The sequence below is a fragment of the Neodiprion pinetum genome, chromosome 2, assembly GCF_021155775.2.
Source record: "Neodiprion pinetum isolate iyNeoPine1 chromosome 2, iyNeoPine1.2, whole genome shotgun sequence".
Lineage (NCBI taxonomy): Eukaryota > Metazoa > Arthropoda > Insecta > Hymenoptera > Diprionidae > Neodiprion > Neodiprion pinetum.
In genome coordinates, this window is record NC_060233.1 from 10,309,700 (window position 1) to 10,326,498 (window position 16,799).

Sequence of the window (16,799 nt, forward strand, 5' to 3'; positions counted from 1 at the left end):
AGCGGACTGACAGCTACCGAATTTGGGGTTGCGCGAAAAACGAATTGAAACAATTTATTGTAAACATGAACCAGGAACCACGGAGCGCTTATCCTGGAAGTCGAGAAGTTTTATTAGCGGACTGACAGCTACCGAATTTGGGGTTGCGCGAAAAACGAATTGAAACAATTTATTGTAAACATGAACCAGGAACCACGGAGCGCTTATCCTGGAAGTCGAGAAATTTTATTAGCGGACTGACAGCTACCGAATATGGGGTTGCGCGAAAAACGAATTGAAACAATTTATTGTAAACATGAACCAGGAACCACGGAGCGCTTATCCTGGAAGTCGAGAAGTTTTATTAGCGGACTGACAGCTACCGAATTTGGGGTTGCGCGAAAAACGAATTGAAACAATTTATTGTAAACATGAACCAGGAACCACGGAGCGCTTATCCTGGAAGTCGAGAAATTTTATTAGCGGACTGACAGCTACCGAATATGGGGTTGCGCGAAAAACGAATTGAAACAATTTATTGTAAACATGAACCAGGAACCACGGAGCGCTTATCCTGGAAGTCGAGAAGTTTTATTAGCGGACTGACAGCTACCGAATTTGGGGTTGCGCGAAAAACGAATTGAAACAATTTATTGTAAACATGAACCAGGAACCACGGAGCGCTTATCCTGGAAGTCGAGAAATTTTATTAGCGGACTGACAGCTACCGAATTTGGGGTTGCGCGAAAAACGAATTGAAACAATTTATTGTAAACATGAACCAGGAACCACGGAGCGCTTATCCTGGAAGTCGAGAAATTTTATTAGCGGACTGACAGCTACCGAATATGGGGTTGCGCGAAAAACGAATTGAAACAATTTATTGTAAACATGAACCAGGAACCACGGAGCGCTTATCCTGGAAGTCGAGAAGTTTTATTAGCGGACTGACAGCTACCGAATTTGGGGTTGCGCGAAAAACGAATTGAAACAATTTATTGTAAACATGAACCAGGAACCACGGAGCGCTTATCCTGGAAGTCGAGAAATTTTATTAGCGGACTGACAGCTACCGAATTTGGGGTTGCGCGAAAAACGAATTGAAACAATTTATTGTAAACATGAACCAGGAACCACGGAGCGCTTATCCTGGAAGTCGAGAAATTTTATTAGCGGACTGACAGCTACCGAATTTGGGGTTGCGCGAAAAACGAATTGAAACAATTTATTGTAAACATGAACCAGGAACCACGGAGCGCTTATCCTGGAAGTCGAGAAGTTTTATTAGCGGACTGACAGCTACCGAATTTGGGGTTGCGCGAAAAACGAATTGAAACAATTTATTGTAAACATGAACCAGGAACCACGGAGCGCTTATCCTGAAAGTCGAGAAATTTTATTAGCGGACTGACAGCTACCGAATTTGGGGTTGCGCGAAAAACGAATTGAAACAATTTATTGTAAACATGAACCAGGAACCACGGAGCGCTTATCCTGGAAGTCGAGAAGTTTTATTAGCGGACTGACAGCTACCGAATTTGGGGTTGCGCGAAAAACGAATTGAAACAATTTATTGTAAACATGAACCAGGAACCACGGAGCGCTTATCCTGAAAGTCGAGAAATTTTATTAGCGGACTGACAGCTACCGAATTTGGGGTTGCGCGAAAAACGAATTGAAACAATTTATTGTAAACATGAACCAGGAACCACGGAGCGCTTATCCTGGAAGTCGAGTTTCACCGCGTAGCGGACCCGAAGCGCGGGATCTGGGAGGTTGAGAACCTGGTACTCGAAATTTGCGGAGCGCGACTCTCATCCGTCCGCTCTACTGCGCGGTTGTTACCCGACTGAGGAACTCGGCTAGCCGATTTTAGATTGGTGACGTCACTTTCCGAACATCCGAAAATTCAAACTTTGGTTTCGAACTGTAATACTAGGTATGATGATGTATGATGTATAATGTATGATGTATGATGTACGATGTACGATGTATGACGATATGATATGATGTATAATGATTTTAGTTTTCACATTTCATACAAGAAATACGCACTTTATCTCTCCTGCCGATTCCAGACTCAAGCGGCCAGGCCCTTCGATGGTCAGCCGTTGACTGAAGATATATCCTTCAGTTAACGGGTCAGCTGATAACGCTGCCGTTCTGCGACAGTTGGATGATGAAAAATTTTGCTCGTATCTTTCAAATGTGTGTTAAAATACATTCGATCGAATCGTTGTCATATTGACCAAAAATTCAAAGGAAGCAGCCTCACTTTATTGCGAGTGAAAAATCTTATGTGTCAGAATCGATTTGTGCGAATTTTCCCATACTAAATGAATTACCTAGAACCCAGAAGAGACACGAAAACGAACGTTGAACTAACAGTAGAAGAATGAGTAACGAAATCTCTTGTTTCTCGGCCGTAACTCATGATCCGTGGCCGCATCGTATTCAGACTGTGCCCGGTTGCAACTAATAGGCTGCAACGCTATCGATCAGTTGCCTTCTTATACATATATGTATAGAAATTACTATCGAACCGTTGGAATGAATTTTTTTCATTTCAGAGGTCATTATTGTTCTATAGAATTCAAAAAGAAATTACCGTAAGCTAGCTTAAGACGAAAAAAAATAGATTTCGCTGCTTGCTTAAAACTCGTGATTATCTGCTCGCTTCCTGCGGAGTTGTAACTTTTTATACGTCAAGAAACAAAACCTCTCTGGATTTATGGCCGCTGCGCTTGACTAAGTATATAATAATTAAAGTCTTACAAAGCACGCGTGTTGTAAATATGTTATTAATTATTACATTCATATTTATTGTAAAGAGAGTATTCGACCTCTGTATCACAGATTCTGCTAAAACTTCTAAGGCTGATTCCTTAACTTAAAATATGTAACTATTGACGTGCGATTCAGCTCATAGGCTTGTGTTAAATCTAGCAATTTGTTGCTGATGTGAATGGAAAAATAAACAGATATAACACAAAGTAAAGCAGCTACAGGCATTGAAAATGTAGTTAAAAGGGTAAAGAATAAACATACTGGATTCCAATAAATTTATTGGTAACTAGGATGCAGACATATTTATATTTTATACTTGTAACAGAGTCGACATAAATAAAATAATTGAGATAAACATAACATCTGATATTTTTATCATTTATAAATGTACAAAGAACGCTCTGCATCTATATGTCTATGACACAGTAAAATCAGAAATTCGGAAAAATTGAGTGTTTATTCGTCCGATGCAGACGTGTTGATGATTTCACCCTAACGGCGACGAAGATTAATGCACCAATTCAGCGGAATAATGTCTTCGATTACTTTTGGCCGCAGATGACGTGATATCGTTATCAGAACTCACAACCGTGGCAAACTTCGGCCTTAATTCACTGCATATCAGATCTGAGCGCAATTGATTCCTCTAGCAAAATTACATTGATTCTGTGCATCAAACAATAAATTTCAGCATTATTCAAAATCCTCAAAATTTTTTCCCATAATTCCAATGGTGTCGGCCCTCCATTTTGGTGGAAAAAATCATTCGTCTTTGATACGTTTCTTATGACCATTTCGATGTGTCATATCTTTTTGCTTCGTATGTAGCAAGAGTAACATCTTAGCCGTCGGCATTCGGTAGGATTAATTTCGTGAATGCAACGACTGTCCCATATGCAGGGTGTTGACGAATTCTTCGATTCTCACACGTCCGCTCTACTGCGCGGTTGTTTCCAGACTGAGGAATTCGGCTGGCTGATTTTCTTCTGTATAGGTCAATGACGTCAAAAAAAAAAATTTTTTTTGGTGACGTCACTTTCTGAACATCCAAACTTTGGTTTCGAACTTGAATAGTATGTACGATGTATGATGTATGATGTATGATAATATGATGTGTTGTATAATGATTTTGGTTTTATATTTCAGACACGGAATACGCACTTTATCCTTCCTGCCGATTCCAGACTCAAGCGGCCAGGCCCTTCGATGGTCAGCCGTTGACTAAAGTTATATTCTTTAGTTAACGGGTCAGCTAATAACGCTGTCGTTCTACGACAGTTGGATGATACAATTTTTGCTCGTACCTTTCAAATGTGCGTTAAAATACAGCTAGTTACTATGCAGCTTTTCTTAATCGGTTGTGAAATAATCACTTCAATTCATACCCGACTCTAATATTTTAGGTCATGAGGTTAGATGTCACACATCATTGGCGACTACTGTAAGACGTGAAATTTTCTGAATTTATAATAATAATTTTACCGTTCAACCCAAGAACCAAATTCTTGAGGCAAGACTATCACTTCAGATAATTGATACAAATTACCTACTACTTGAATAACTAGCTTCAAAATTAAGAAAATCGTATGCAATATATTATCCAATGCACTTACCTAATCTCAATTTTGCGGGAAAATTAAGACCACAATCGTGACAGAAATAAATAATTTTTAATTAATTATTTCAGCTGAAAAGAAATTACAAATATTTTCAGTTTTCATATAATGTGTTAGGCAGTGAGAAGCTATAGGTGTGAAATTGTGAAAAGTCATGGGGAGAAGTAGCATCAGTCTTGCAACATCTTCGCATTATACTCAAGAAAGTTTTACTGGATAACAAGATGAAGTATTTCAGCGTACGTGGATATAGTGAAAACATTTTTTTTGATAATGGATTCGACCGCAAAATAAAATTTTAACTAACTACATGAAATTTCACTGCAGGTTCAATACATCGCATTTTTTTTTCTAACAATCATAAGTATAATATGATCTCATTAGCTTCGCATCTACTGTAATTATACACCAATTATCATCGAATAAATTAACATCATACAATCACACACATATTGAAATATAGACTTATTATAATGAAAACTAGTCAATACTGACAGGTTGGTGAATACACACAGCAAGCTTTAACCGTCTTGCATGGTCAGAAGTGTTTAGTAATGCAATACGTATGAAATGCAGCACAAAAGTATTATTATACTACGTGTGATTGGTAAAAAATAAATAATATATTGATGAATCAGAATAAAATGCACTTTTCTACCTTATTAAACGTAGAAGAACACGTAGAGAGAAAAACAATGACGAGTTATATCATAAATGATTAAATGCTATCAAATTTGTGCGCTGTATGGCAAAATACACGTATTTAGGAGCAAAAAGACATTAGGAATTGAAGGCTTAGAACTTGAGGCCAGATTGAACCTCGTGCATCGTCTTTGCGGATTTTTGCAACAGATCGCGCTCTGTGTCCGTAAGCTGCTGCAGGACGACTCGGGATACTCCGTTTTCGCCCAGGACGCAAGGAAGGGACAGAAATACGTCCTCGGTGATGCCGTGGAATCCCTGAAGAAATACAATTGAGACGGTAATTTTTGCGAAATCGTATCGCAGCACGAGAACTATTCGTGAAATCTCGATGATAATGACTCACGTTGACGAGAGTGGAGATCGCGTGGACGGAGCTCATATTGCGCAGAATCGATTGCGCCAAGTTTGAAATGCTCAGACCAATCGCCCAGGAAGTGTACCCCTTTAGCTTGATCACCTCGTACGCACTCCAAACCACCTGCTTGTGGATTTCGCCCCAGTTCTCTGGGTCCTGATCGGTACCAACTTTCTCGTTCAGGTCGCGAAGACGCACTCCAGCGATGTTTACACCTGACCATACGGGAACTACGAAAAAAAATGTGCTCTAATTGTAGCAAAAAAATCGTTTGCCGTAAAATAAAAATAAACGGTAACATGGTGAGTAATTTTGGACATATCGACTAGTCTTTCACACAAGTCTGGATACTGAAGGGAGGAAAAAATGTGTTCAAAGTGAAACCAATATGGCGGCCACAGTCAGCCTGCTTTTTCAGCTGATGATTAATATTCTTTTCACTCTTTTCATTATTCCACGCTATATGCACTCGAAGTTTTGGCAATATGTCGTTGCATGCGCTGACAATGAGTAATAATGATAATAACAAATTGACCTACTTTACACGCCATATTAGCCTCACTTTGTTCAAACCAAGTAGTGTGCAGGTGGTTTAGAAATATCCAAACTTGTGCACAAGATCTAATTCGAAATTATCGACTTGAAAGTTTCCACGTACCACTTGTGTCACCGTGTTCTCCGATCACCCATCCGTGGCAGGATGTCGGAGCGATTTCGAGTCTCTGCGAGAGGAGGAAACGGAAGCGAGCAGAGTCGAGGTTCGTGCCGCTTCCGATAACGCGATTCTTTGGCAGTCCCGAGAGTTTCCAAGCGACGTAAGTCAGTATGTCCACGGGATTAGAAACGATCAGGAGAGTTGTTTCCGGGCTGTACTTCACCAGCTGAGGAATTATGCCCTTGAATATGTCTGTGTTTCTTTGCACCAGGTCCAGCCGCGTCTCTCCTTCACGCTGACGGGCTCCCGCGGTCACGATGCAAATCGTCGAATTCGCCGTCGCCGCGTAATCCGTGCTCGCGTTGATCCTTGCGTTTTTTAGGAACGCACTGCCGTGCTGAAGGTCCATCATCTCGCCCTTAAGCTTGTCGGCCATCACGTCGATCAGCACCACATCGCTCGAGACACTCTGTAGAGGAGAAAAAAGGGGCGATTATAGACGACGTTTCAAAATACAATATTTATATACGCTGACCGTAAGTAATGATAAATAGGGGAATTGTAACCAAAAAGATAACGATAAAAACGGGGGATTCCTAAGATTTTAAAAAGAAGGGCTGGTTTGTTCGACCAAATACGTTTTTTTTCCTCTCTTTTTCCACCGTGCGGTAGACCGTGGAGTGTTCTTTTTTCAAAAAGACGGTTCTGTTGAAAGACTCATTTTTGTAAAATTACATCAGAGTCGTGACTCTGGATAGCGTTGGCTGTATTTCAATAAGCACAGTTCACCTTATCTTTTTTCAGTAAAAAAGATGAAGAAGCATCACAGATTTATCTACCTTGATAATAAGGAAAGATAAACTCAACTCAAGTTATCTCTGCGTTGAGAAAAGACGTGAATCAATCTAAGATGACTATCTTATGTAGATAATCCACAACACTACATGATTTTCGTAACGACGAACCCCACGCCCAAAAAAATTAAGATGGCTGAATTTGTTAAATTGGTCTGAAAACAGAATCACTGATCTGTATACTATCCAAAATTCTGAGGCGATAGATTTTTTGGAGTGATAATGTAGAAGATATTCTACTATGGAAGAAAATTATTTCGTAAAAAATGTCGTTTTGCTTAAAAGTGTCTTTAATCAGTAAATTGTTTGATCTGACGTTGAATTATTCAAAATTCGATTCAGAATAGAAATGAACATTTTTGAACAAGCGATTTCTTTATTATAAACTATATTACTCTAACAGTAAATGTAGACTGCGATATGTACTCACGTTGGTCAGGATGCTGAAGGCGCAGGCCATGCCGACCTGACCTACACCAACTATGGTGATTTTGTTTTTACCTCCCGAGACAGGCTCGACGACTGTTTTCAACAGCCTCTCTTTGATCGAAGTCATTATTCTGAAAGTGAAATCAATATTGTTATAGCTTTTACTCAGCATAGCGGATTCATGATTAGGACTTCATCTCATGCTCGATTAGAAATTGTCATTTCTGATTATCTACGCAGCCGATCGTCTACATATGATTATCGATGACTATCACATTTTTAAAGCAATCTTATACTGGTTTATGTTTTTCGATATGATAGATAAATTAATCCATCATTGATACACAAGCTATAAACTTCATAAACGCCAGTAAGCAAAATGCGTATTTTAAATTTATGCTTTATTTTTTATCAATCTTCAAATACTTGTCATACCGTTTATGTTTACGGCTGGTCTGGAATAATATCGAATTGTCTTTGACGATATTTGAAAATAATAGAACGATGCAGATCTGAAGCAATACAGCAACATCAGTATCGTCAGGGAGATTAATTTCAAAATGTTGATGATATCGTTCACCAAAATCTGCTGAACGAATCGTAAAACTTCATCTCTTATGACATAAAAGCTTCTAATGTTTCCCACTAACTTCATCATGGTGAAATACGGACAGCAATTAGTACGGGTAATAAGAAGCGAAAAGAAGGACGAAACGCGAAACTCATAAATTATGGTCAGTAAGAAATCCAGGGAACCTGGGGATCTATAACTTTAGAAATGACATTATTCTCCCCGTTCCAACCTTTTTTCATCTGTAGGTATTCCGACAGAATCTTTCCTATTTTAAACGGTCGATAATGTAACACTCACAACGTTCGTACCGAGCCTTGTAAGATTCCTGGTTGACGAACGGAAATTCGAAGCCCTGTTCCCTTTGTCAAAATTGATCCAACTGACTGATTCTCTTTGCACTTCTCTACCAATATATAATATAAGGACTGACCGAATAGACACCAGAAATACGATAGAGTCTGAAGTGAGGGACTGAACTGATTTCAGGTACAAGGAAGGAAGCTGTCCAGATTAAAGTGCTGCGATCAACTTTTGCCCGTGAATGCTGCGAGATCACCTGATGGTTTGTGGGTGGCTCTGCACCAGCTACTCTTATGCCTGTTTCCCGAATTCAGGGTGCGATCAAGTCTTCCCGGATTCCCCCTGCCTCAACTGTCATCGCGCAGGCCTGGCTTTGACCTACTAACGCACTTGGCGTCCTTAGGCAGATTTGACTCTTTTGACCTTGCCGAACGCCTAGAGGTCGAATCACCCGGACCGTATGGATGATGGTATGGAGCCAAGCTCGTAACTCGCTCACGTGTGTTAATATATTCGATGCGTGTATGTGGTCTCGAGTCCAATAAAGAAAGTTAGTGTGCTTTGTATGCCTGTAACGCGTGCATGGAATCTCTTATATTATTTTGTCCATTCCATGTACCCAGCACTGTATTCTCTTTACTTCTCTGATACAAATTGCTTTTTCATCTTATACCATCCCAGTGATCCAAATATTGTTTGCTTAATTCATTCACCAACGTTTTCACTTATTCTCATGGCATATATTATTTTATTACAACCAAATAACCAAAAGATTATCTGCGAAAATTCAATCTACGGATGAAAGTAGACGTAGCCAAAAATTGATCCTTGCACATTTGAGACAGTGGTTCGGTTTTTAGGACTGTAAAATTTCTCTTCTTATTTCTCGTTTGGATAGAAAATTTTCAAACTTATTTATTAATATACGACCAGTGCTACGCCTTTACAGTATACAGTTGCATAGAACTTCACCCGATGAACGTAATTTTTGTCAAATTCATTGCGTCTAGAACTGTTGCATCAGCGATTATAAATTTGTATAGTGTTGAAAATTAACTTCTAGTGTGATATTGGAGCTAAAAATTGAAAAGTGGAGGGATGAGTATATAAGGATAATAGTGTAGATAGATTTGTGATACTGGGAACAGGGACAATTTACTTATTATTCACTGGGTACTTACTCCCGAAAGAATCTTCAAGGAGTTATCTATTTTCGAAATTGTTATGTCTCGGGCAATAAATGATCATAAACTGGGCTTTATCGATAAGATTTAACAGTGATAATAAAAGTAAGCTTATACTGCAGGGAATGCGAGCGTTACAGGAATAGAAATATGAATATTTTCATATTCAGATAAAATCGTAATTCCGATCGTTTCGTAGTTTCCCTTTTTAAACGCAGATAAAGTGCAATGACCTCTGGCAAAGCTACAACAGATGGCAAAAACATCTTGGCGCTATTTAATCCGATCACTACAGCTGAACGTAAATATAACCCAATAAATCAGTGTAAGTGAATATTTTTAGGTTTCTCTTCGTTACAAGAGGGCTTGAACATCGGCTGGTAAAATAGAACCTGGTGCACAAGGGTGGAAAACTTGAGACGCACCGCTCACAGATGTCAGTGCAAGTACGGATTCCATCACTGTGTATACACAAAAGTGCCGGTGAAAAATCATCGTTAACAATTTTTTCAGACGACTATGACATCTAAGTAAATTGACAATGATTTCTTTTCTCCACATCCACTTCCCTCTTGAGAACTCTGAACATATGTGTCCATTTCAGCTTAACGCGATTTTATTCAGTCGATTAACGTTAATTAACAATTGCACTGCTTTAAGAGCTCGATCTGAATTCAATGTGTAGTACCTGGAACCACCGTAAATACACGTGTAGCTCTTACGTTAGCTTCTGCTCAACGTCAGACACACACGTTTATGACAGGTGGAAATAACTAGAGAAAACTGGTACTAAAGACAAGGTTTGATCGATTGAAAATGTGGTACTTACGATGAGAAGGGTAAACTTGGTCAACAAGAGACAATAAGTCCCGTGTGAAACTTGTAACAGAGTAGTAAACTCGAAGCCGGTATCGTAGACCACCTTGACCGTTTGACAACTCGCAGGATTATGTTTCCCAAGGTGACCTTACCTCGTGCTTTTATACAGTTCTATTTTCACTTTCTCGCTCCGTCGAACCCCCACTTTGGCCGCTAGTCACGAGAATTCGGAATCTAAAAATTCTAAAATCATGCGCCGAATTGACCAGCCATCAAAACCATCGCAGAATCGTGATTAGACATGAATATAAATACGCAGGCTTGACTCCAGCGGTTGGCTTGATCGCGCAACGGCGCGAGTGCCCAACGACACGTACGATTTGAAATTCTTCGAACACTTTCACGGCGCATGCGCAGCGCCGGGGATGTCACGAACCGCCGAATGCGCAGGCTATTCCCATCGGTCGTCTTCCTCGAAATTCTCAACGTCCCGTGGTTCCGACCGCTGATCCAATCGTGTCGCGCCTTTGGACAGCGAGCCGGTTGAATTTAAGCTCGTTTTATTCCCATGGTTCCCACTCGTATAAGTTTAATACAAAGCGGAACGAGACCTGGTCAATTCATGAAAGTTCAACGAAAACTGGTTACAATGAGTAGAAAAGATCCGCACGATTCGTGGGAATTGAGATATCGCCGGTCTCGACTTTAATTTTAAAGGGAAAGAGTCCGAATCATACTGTCAGCATGAGGCGTTGTGTACATTTGATGATAATTTGAGGAAGGAGATGCGTTGGCAGAGTTGGTCGAACTTCAATTCATGTCTCATGATTTGGGGTAAAGATAACAGCTTTTGACGTACAGCGAATGCTGGTGATAAAAGCGTTGTAATTAAGCCTGCGTTATTCCAATGTGATAAAGTAACGAGCGACTAACTTATGCTTGTCTGAAAGCCTATATCGGAGTCAAATGTCTGGTGGTTCACCCTCGTCTGATGAAACAAATGATTGGCCAGCAAATATCAAAATTGTACAACCTAACGCAATGTGTTGCGCTTGGCGTCATAGGATTTCATCAGTATTTCCCCGGTCTGGAATACGTGCGATTCGTCATTCGCGACTCGCTGAACCGCTATTCATTCGTCTGTCTCGCTTTCTCCATATCGGCCCGTCTCTGTTGCTCTCTGTTACTCTCCTTCTCTACACCGCTAACCGGGAACGGGTTGACGTGTTGCTGAGCACGTGTTGCAATCACTGTAGATATTTCAAGTTCACGGTGCTTCCGCGTCAAGCGGAAGGTGAATTGACTGCGATTGCTTTTGGTAGTTTTAAGGGATATAAGAGGCTGCAGTTTCACTCCAATTACAATGTCAGAGTTATATTCTCCAAATTCGTTACTTCATTTGGGCGTAAAATATGGATCAATTTTTGTGCTCCTAATCGCTGATACGAGAAGTTAAGAAAAACTTTATCGATACTTGACTCGACTTGAATGAGGAAGTTAGTTTGAATAGTATCATTTTTGAATTCGATTCATAGAAATTACTGAAATGTGTTATCATTTATTCGCCAGCACGTGCAGTGACTATAACATATAAACTTTGCTGATTAAAACTGGAAATGAAATACAATGAGACTTGCCGGAAGAAAAAAAGTCTGTGGCTTTGAGATAGGCAGATAATGTTGGAGCGTCATACGTGGAAAACCTATCCAGATGATATCGGAATTATTTTGAAATACGCCTTTCGGGGTAAATCCAGTCGAATTTTTCCGGATTCTTTTTCATCGGACATCCTTGAAATTTAATGAAATTCATTACTTCTTTATTGCTTTTTTTTGCGGTAACGGGATTGGTTTTTTGAACAGATGATTTACAATATATCTTGCACCCGAAATTATACTTGACAGGATAGCAATTACAGTGTTAAGAATGTTTGTAAATTAACAGCACATTTACTATAAAAAGTGCAAATAAATTATAAATTTCGTATTCTAAACTGAATTACCAAGCATTCTCATTAAATTTGCAATAAAATCTTGTAAGTTTGCTTAACTTCATAAGCGAAATTTTACGATCCATACACGCATAAATACATTTTTGCGGTATGCGAGAATGCTGCCTAAAAAATTGGAGCATACTGAGTTAATTTTAATTTTGTTGCTAAGAAATTGGTTTGCATCTTGTTTACAGAAGTTATTACGCGGATAGGTGTATATTTGTATAACCTCCAAACGTTGGATGCGTAAAACGGTGGTATATGGTAAGTACAAAAATACACTTCGAGTTAAACTGCTTTCCATAAACAAGGCATTATGCAGCGAAGACTCGCGCGTAATGCATTATAATGCGAAGCTAATAACTCAAGAAAGTTATACCTATACCTGCACTCTATGCCCGAAGCGAGTAATAGAGCAATTTAATAAATTGTCGAGGGCAGCAATTAGGACGCCGCTAAGTATTACCAACGAGTCTTTGATATCGTAATTACTGTGGGTTAATGCATGCGCATTCGTTAGTGACGGCAAACTCGTCGACTACTCTCGGACCATTCGTGGGTCCCAATGAGGCACCGCCGTTGCAGGAGGTGCTTTCACGAGATCGCGTGATTGTAAGTTACGATGAAACCTCGTTGGAAAACCGTGGCAGGTGATTTTGGGCCCTTATGCGACAGAGCCAATCCTCTATCGAAGAAGGTAAACGACGCGTTTATTGGGTCGTCAATACCCACGCCGGATCACGAAGAAGAAAACCACTCGCAGTAAACACTTGTCTCCGACGATCTCGCCGTATTTGAATGAAAACGGAGTATAATCTAAAGCAACGACGATGAAAAAAGTCCCCAATACTCAAAGTACCCGTTGCTCTAAAATAAAAACAGCTGACATTCCGGCTATAATGTTGGGTCATCATTACTTTGGAATAGATCGATCGTTCAAAAGTATGTAAAGTTCAAAAATACTAAATGGTTTTGAAAATTCTTATGAGAATCCCATGAGGAACACATTCTTCAAGTTCGCATTTCAGTTTGACAATGGGTTTCAACATTATGTAGCGTATAACAGCTCGGACCTGGAAGTTTGTCAGGCAGCTAAAACTTGGCTCCATCATGATTATCTGCGTATATCTCTTGGCTTACGCGCTAATTTGTAGACCTCGGTGCCCAGACGCAAGTGAAGATCCGTGACGCCGATATTGGTATGAGACAGGCACCACCAGCCAGAAAAGTACCTGAGGCTGCAGCATCGACTCCTGCGATAGCGTGAACTTGAAGAATCGGGGTACAAAGTGATTCTTGACTATAAATATGTAAGCACCGCTGTTTGTGCGGCGGTAGGTGTAGCTTTGCACCTCCGTAAATCTCGAATCGAGGCATGTAATCGTTGGAGATCTGAAATCTCGCGGGGAAGATCACGAGGCCGATCTTTGCCGCTAATGCAAGATCTCGGTGCATGCGTTTATCGGTAATCCAGAATCGGGCCATAAATCAGAGCGTCGACCTCGTAGGGGGCCCCAAGGTGCAGAAATTATCCAGCTCGCAATTACAGCCCTGGGTGCTTATCTGACTTGGCCATTTTTCCTGGTTCATCGGTCGGCGTGCGTTCATTGATCCACGCGTGAGCGTGTAACTATTAGGCCTCATGTTTAACGATCTATTGCACGACTTATCAGTACGTTGTATTATCATAGACGCCTGTGTCACGTGTGAATCGTATCGATAAATTCTCTAACGATAAGCAGATCAGACTTCAGAGAATCCGTTACGTTCTATTAGTATATCTTAGGATGATTCCCTGGTCGATTTTAACGTTAATGTATGTATCTCCAAAGGTCCAAGTCCATGTGTCTCAAACGCGAAAAAAGGCTTAAGAGCCCCTTTCTATACCCAATTCTGACCAAAAACACTCCAATACATACAATTTACTATTGCGATTTCGTAGAATCCGTGCTACTTCTTTATTTCTGCCGCAAATGAAAATGGGTTGGAGTGTTTTTGTTCAGAATTGCGTATAAAATGGGGCCGTTAAGCCCTTTTTCGCGTTTAAGGTACGTGGACTTCGATATTTAGAGATGTAATATACGTCAACGTCGAAATCGACCATGGCACCCTGGTCAATGGAACTGGATTTGCGGTTTCGGCAATGCGAGACGTACGTGTCACATTACCTGGAATATTTACATGGCAAGTTCTGTGCAACAGGCTTAAAATAATATCGCAACATAAAATCCCGATTAAAACTAATTATACTCGTAGATAACAGAGTCTTGAAATAGCACCGGGGATATCAGATAATTATTAATCGACGAGTCCATTTATTCTACGATGTAATTCACACATGGTTTGATCAAATCCATAACAAGAATTACACGATAGCTAACGACTCGGTATTCTCGGGTAATAAATTGAATTTTATGATCGTCCCGATATAGCCACGATTTTGCATAGACCGAAAGAGGGTTCGATTGGATGCTGCGAGGTGCACCGTAGGTACCTGCACACCCCAAGCCCAAGAATCGACACCCAATGGGGCCCGAGGCCAAGTAGTGTAGTCTCAAGTTGTATTGGTCCCATAGTTGTGGCCGTCGTGTCATGGTACAAGACCGGCTAATGCAACGGTGGCGTGTTCCTCCGTCGTTTGTCTTCGCTCGACAATTAACCGGCCGAGCTGACGCAATCGGCGGCTATTAATTACAATCAACGCTGAGTTGCGCCAAGCGCCGGCTACTCCGATATTTCACTCAAGCTTGTACCAAAAGAAGTGATACCCATTTTCTGCCTTTTCGAGAGTCAAGTGACGCCTCTGCGAGGTTCGCTCACGTGGCGCTTGGCCGACCGACCGTTATGCCGACCGCTTTCAAAAATTCGAACGGCGTACCGAGGAGGGCCACCAGGTGACGCCACTATGCTCTATTCAGAATTTCCCGCGCGCGAGACTCCGGCGACTCGTAGGACAGAAATTTTTTGGGATTTATTTCTAAACTGTCCGCGAGGCCCGTAGTCAATTACTTTAATTCCTTAATCCGTCTTACGTCGCCGCTCATCCTTCTAAATTTTTAATTTACGCCTCTAGGCCCTAATCCTAATCCGTTATCATGATTAATTTACTTCGTATGTATTATACTTACCAATAACGTTCTACGACCGGTATGCTGTAAGCTATTAAACGCACCTGCGTCAACCAAAGATCTATCATTTCTTGCCGCGGATGAATAATTTTATTAATAAAGACACTAATGACTCGAGGTTTCAATTCAGTCATTGATCTACTTATATTTCAAGGATATACAGTAGAGTTACTGCTCAATTTTTCTAGTAAGAATTTTTCTGGCGATTTTATTCTTTTTTCCGAACTCGTTGGTAGAAACGAGTTCTAGAAATGATTAAATATTTTCAATTTGACGATTTTTTATTAATGATCGCTAACGATTCACCGATCGTTCGAATCTCATTGGAAATGGGTTATGCTTATTCATTCGCACATGTCGTTTCTTTTTTACGAAGACTGGAATTTTGAGTGATCATTAATCCTTCACAGTTTTCTCTTCGTTAGGGACCGTAGCATCAAAACGTTTCATCGACACTGCACGTGAATACGCGTATACGAATTAGACGCTCGGCGAGCGGCGTATTCATACACGTCAAGGGCAAAAGAGATTGGAAGCGCGAAGACGAGAGGTAGAAAGATAACAGGGAACAAGGAGTAGAAAAGGAAGGATCAAAAAAGCGAAAAAAAAAGGAAAGAGAGACAAAAGTTGAACGCAACGTGTAACACGGTGGCCGCAAAGATGCTGCCGAGATGGTTCGGAGATGCCCGGGAAGAGACAAGTGGATGGTCAGACGGGCGGGCAAGGCCAGTATGGTAATATTCCTCGGTAGACGATGCCGTATATACTCGCCCTGACCATTAAGACCCGTCGCAAGTTCGAATCCACGTCAGGTTTGATTCAGGGTAAGGTGTTCTGCAGTGCCGGACGTGCGGAAACTGCAGACTGATCCGCCGAAGGTGGTGAGCTGGATTTTTTCCGGACCGTGGTAATCCGCAAAAATCTTAATCCTGCTGTAAACGGATCCATAAGAGTTGTATCGACGCGTGACTGAGTGATTTAAGGGCTAAGATCATTCACGTATCCGGTAGGCGGCGAGGTTGAAGTTTATCTCCTGGACGTTGGTAGGACCGAGATGTAACTCGACGATAGTAATTACAGTGATTCTTTGAAATTAAATTGTTTGTTCGACGAGGGTTGAGTGTCAACCCTTTGCCGGGAGGTAATTTAAATATTTATTACCTCTTTGTAGGTCGAGAACATCCTCGCAAGGGTACAAGAAAAGTTTTCCGAAACTTCGTACTGGTTTTGAGGAAAATTCAAGTTCAAGTACTCTTAACTTATGATATGTACTGCACTTCTGTTTTCGCTGCGTGTTTCGTTTCACAGAACATTGACGATAACTTGGACACTGTAAGACTTGTCCGTTTTTGAATTTTGAAAAATATTTCTCTCCATCTTCTGTCGAGGTGAAAAGGTTCGATACTCACGACTTTAATTGA

The 16,799-nt window shown here is 40.7% G+C and overlaps 1 protein-coding gene across 3 annotated transcripts; it reads right to left on the bottom strand.

Annotated features, from left to right (window-relative positions):
- Nucleotides 1–4,417: 4,417 nt before the first annotated feature.
- On the bottom strand, nucleotides 4,418–10,403 carry LOC124211739 (L-lactate dehydrogenase). 3 transcript variants are annotated; one of them, XM_046611093.2, is made up of 5 exons: nucleotides 10,268–10,403; nucleotides 7,382–7,511; nucleotides 6,101–6,566; nucleotides 5,431–5,672; nucleotides 4,418–5,342 (listed from the first exon to the last, which is right to left on the bottom strand). In XM_046611093.2, the coding sequence occupies exons 2-5, from the start codon at nucleotides 7,505–7,507 to the stop codon at nucleotides 5,178–5,180; spliced, it is 999 nt and encodes a 332-aa protein (XP_046467049.1). In that variant the 5' UTR covers nucleotides 7,508–7,511; nucleotides 10,268–10,403; the 3' UTR covers nucleotides 4,418–5,177. The 3 variants fall into 3 exon arrangements, with proteins under 3 accessions (XP_046467049.1, XP_046467051.1, XP_046467050.1); XM_046611095.2 differs by lacking the exon at nucleotides 10,268–10,403 and adding an exon at nucleotides 8,263–8,556; XM_046611094.2 differs by lacking the exon at nucleotides 10,268–10,403 and adding an exon at nucleotides 8,252–8,556.
- Nucleotides 10,404–16,799: the final 6,396 nt, after the last annotated feature.

Excerpts from the sequence above, each read along its gene's own strand:
- LOC124211739 (XM_046611093.2), bottom strand. The coding sequence starts at position 7,507 with ATGACTTCGATCAAAGAGAGGCTGTTGAAAACAGTCGTCGAGCCTGTC. Across the intron at positions 6,567-7,381 it reads CCTTCAGCATCCTGACCAAC|AGTGTCTCGAGCGATGTGGT; the intron begins GTGAGTACATAT and ends TCTCCTCTACAG. Across the intron at positions 5,673-6,100 it reads AGAACACGGTGACACAAGTG|TTCCCGTATGGTCAGGTGTA; the intron begins GTACGTGGAAAC and ends TTTTTTTCGTAG.